This window comes from Morus notabilis, unplaced genomic scaffold (assembly GCF_000414095.1).
Source record: "Morus notabilis unplaced genomic scaffold, ASM41409v2 Scaffold810, whole genome shotgun sequence".
Classification (NCBI taxonomy): domain Eukaryota; kingdom Viridiplantae; phylum Streptophyta; class Magnoliopsida; order Rosales; family Moraceae; genus Morus; species Morus notabilis.
This window is the reverse complement of record NW_010358940.1, coordinates 1-2,253: the sequence shown is the minus strand read 5'-3', so window position 1 is coordinate 2,253 and position 2,253 is coordinate 1. Positions and strand designations below refer to the sequence as shown.

The 2,253-nt window shown below is 36.1% G+C and overlaps 1 protein-coding gene across 1 annotated transcript in view; it reads left to right on the top strand.

The window, feature by feature from the left end:
* Window positions 1–2,025, top strand: part of LOC21412491 — a gene marked incomplete at its 3' end in the record, with an annotated part of 10,663 nt that extends 8,638 nt beyond the window's left edge. The window contains exons 9-16 of the mRNA XM_024162708.1: window positions 165–288; window positions 547–727; window positions 922–950; window positions 1,092–1,240; window positions 1,358–1,460; window positions 1,544–1,639; window positions 1,764–1,819; window positions 1,896–2,025. Coding sequence (XP_024018476.1) covers window positions 165–288; window positions 547–727; window positions 922–950; window positions 1,092–1,240; window positions 1,358–1,460; window positions 1,544–1,639; window positions 1,764–1,819; window positions 1,896–2,025 — 868 coding nt within the window. The remainder of the gene's footprint in view (window positions 1–164; window positions 289–546; window positions 728–921; window positions 951–1,091; window positions 1,241–1,357; window positions 1,461–1,543; window positions 1,640–1,763; window positions 1,820–1,895) is intronic.
* Window positions 2,026–2,253: the final 228 nt, after the last annotated feature.

The following is a 2,253-nucleotide window of genomic DNA, read 5'->3' as shown; positions in this document are numbered from 1 at the left end:
CAAACTTGGCGTAAGAATTTAGGGATGATAATAACCGGTTATGGTGCATAAATTTGATCATTAAATCCTAATTTGAATAGATAAGGGCTAAGAGAATGTAAATGTGGTATCTGATAGTTAATCCAGGCAACATGCAGAGTCATTGTTTAACTCTCTACTGGCAGCGATATTTTCCTTCATCGTGACAAAACTTTAATGCCCCAAAAGCCAGCAGCATGGAGTGCATGGAATTTTCTCGGAAGTACAGACAACAAAGCATGCTTAACATACTGGCTCAATGTGCTTCAGGTGAGTAGTACACACAAAAACCAGATGTTTTGTAACGATTCACGTCGCGAAAAACTGTATCGTGAACATCATGAACGCATACGTGTGAATATTCATAGGTTCTGCAAAAATTAAGACGACTGTTTTTTCCCGACTTTTTTGGCCTTGACAACTTATATTTTAGTTTCATGATGTGGATTATTTTTCTTCGTAAATATGCTAGCCCAAGAGATAATTTTCCATAGTGTGTACTGTTCTAACCAGAGCTTTGAATCCCAGAACCTTGGTGACACAAGTCTCCCATTTCTTGTGACTCTCAATCCAGAACGTCCACCAGACCATACCTTACTTAAGTGGACAACTGGCCATCCAGTCCCATCTGTTGCTGCGACAAAAGCGTCGCTCGAGCTTCATAACATTCAAGGCAAGAGAGGAATTTGGTTTTGTGGAGCATACCAGGGTAAAGCTTTCTTTCTTGTAATAAACTCAAATACTGATATCACTCCTCAAGACTTAAAAAGATTTTAGGAATATGGGATGAACATGGTTTCAATATGACAAATTTTTTGGTTTTTGCAATTTCCCATTTTTAAACAATTCGGATTGGTTTCGCATTTTCTGACTATCTGTGTATCTATGTTTTGATTCTTTCAGGTTATGGATTCCATGAGGATGGATTAAAGGTAGATTTTGATGAGCATTATTTGGCTTATTTCCTTGGATATAGTATTCAGAATCCAATCCTGTCTCTTTATGAACATCTCTCGAAAAATTTGATCATTGTAGTGAAAGTACATATCAAAAGTAAGGTTTCCATTTTACAGGCTGGAACGGAGGCTGCATATGGCATGATTGGAAAAAGTTGTGACCTTCTTAGCAATCCGAAACACATGGTTCCTTCACTGATAGAAACAGGAGCACGCCTTTTCGCCTCTAGATTTCTTCAAAATTTCATCTCTGCTGGCAGTTTAATGTAACAGATCTAGTATTTTGCATCCACACCATTTTCTATCAACTTTTTCTTTTTTGCAATTATCTTTTTCAAAGTTTTTATGAGATAACTGATTTATGGCATTATGTGTTGTAATAGCTTATTGGAGGAAGGAGGAACAATGTTCAGTTTTGAAGGAAGCACAAGAAAGTGTCCTTATAAAACTGTTATCAAGGTTGACAGTCCACAGTTTTACTGGAAGGTAAGAGGACACCGAACAATCTTTGTTTCCATAAATGCATGAAACTTTTACTTTTATTAACAGCTGTAAAACTCATCTCTTAGGTCACAACACAGGCAGATTTAGGCCTTGCAGATGCATATATCAATGGAGATTGCACTTTTGTTGATAAAGATGAAGGTCTTCTTAATCTCTTTCTGGTGAGAAATTGAAAAAAAAAAAGATGTTCCATGAAAAGTTAACCTTTTGTGGTGTGTGTATTATATATATATATATATGGACTTGTTTATAACACTGTAAACTTCTTGCCAATTTATCTTGCAGGTTCTGATTGCCAACAGAGATTCAAATCCTTCAGTCCCAAAATCAAACAAGAAAAGGTACATATTTATTATGTTTACTAGTGTTTATTCTTCAACACAATTCACTAATTGAAGAATCTCCTTTTTGTTACAGTTGGAGGGGATGGTGGACTCCAATGTTAATGACGGCAAGTATAGCCTCAGCAAAATATTTCTTCCAACATGTCTCAAGGCAAAATACTCTTACGCAGGCTCGCAGGAACATTTCTCGACATTATGATCTGGTACGATATTTACTAACTCCTAACACTATATTCTTTCATGAAATCTCAGGAATATGAGAAATACTACCTATGATCACTCTCACAGACCCTTGTTCGATCCTGATATAAAGATTTCATGACTTTGAGATAACTTGAGAATGGAACAACACTAACGAAGCCACTAGACAAATTTGAAAAAGATGTAGAGAATTGGTTAATAAGAAACCTTCTAATGAGGAAGTGTAGAAA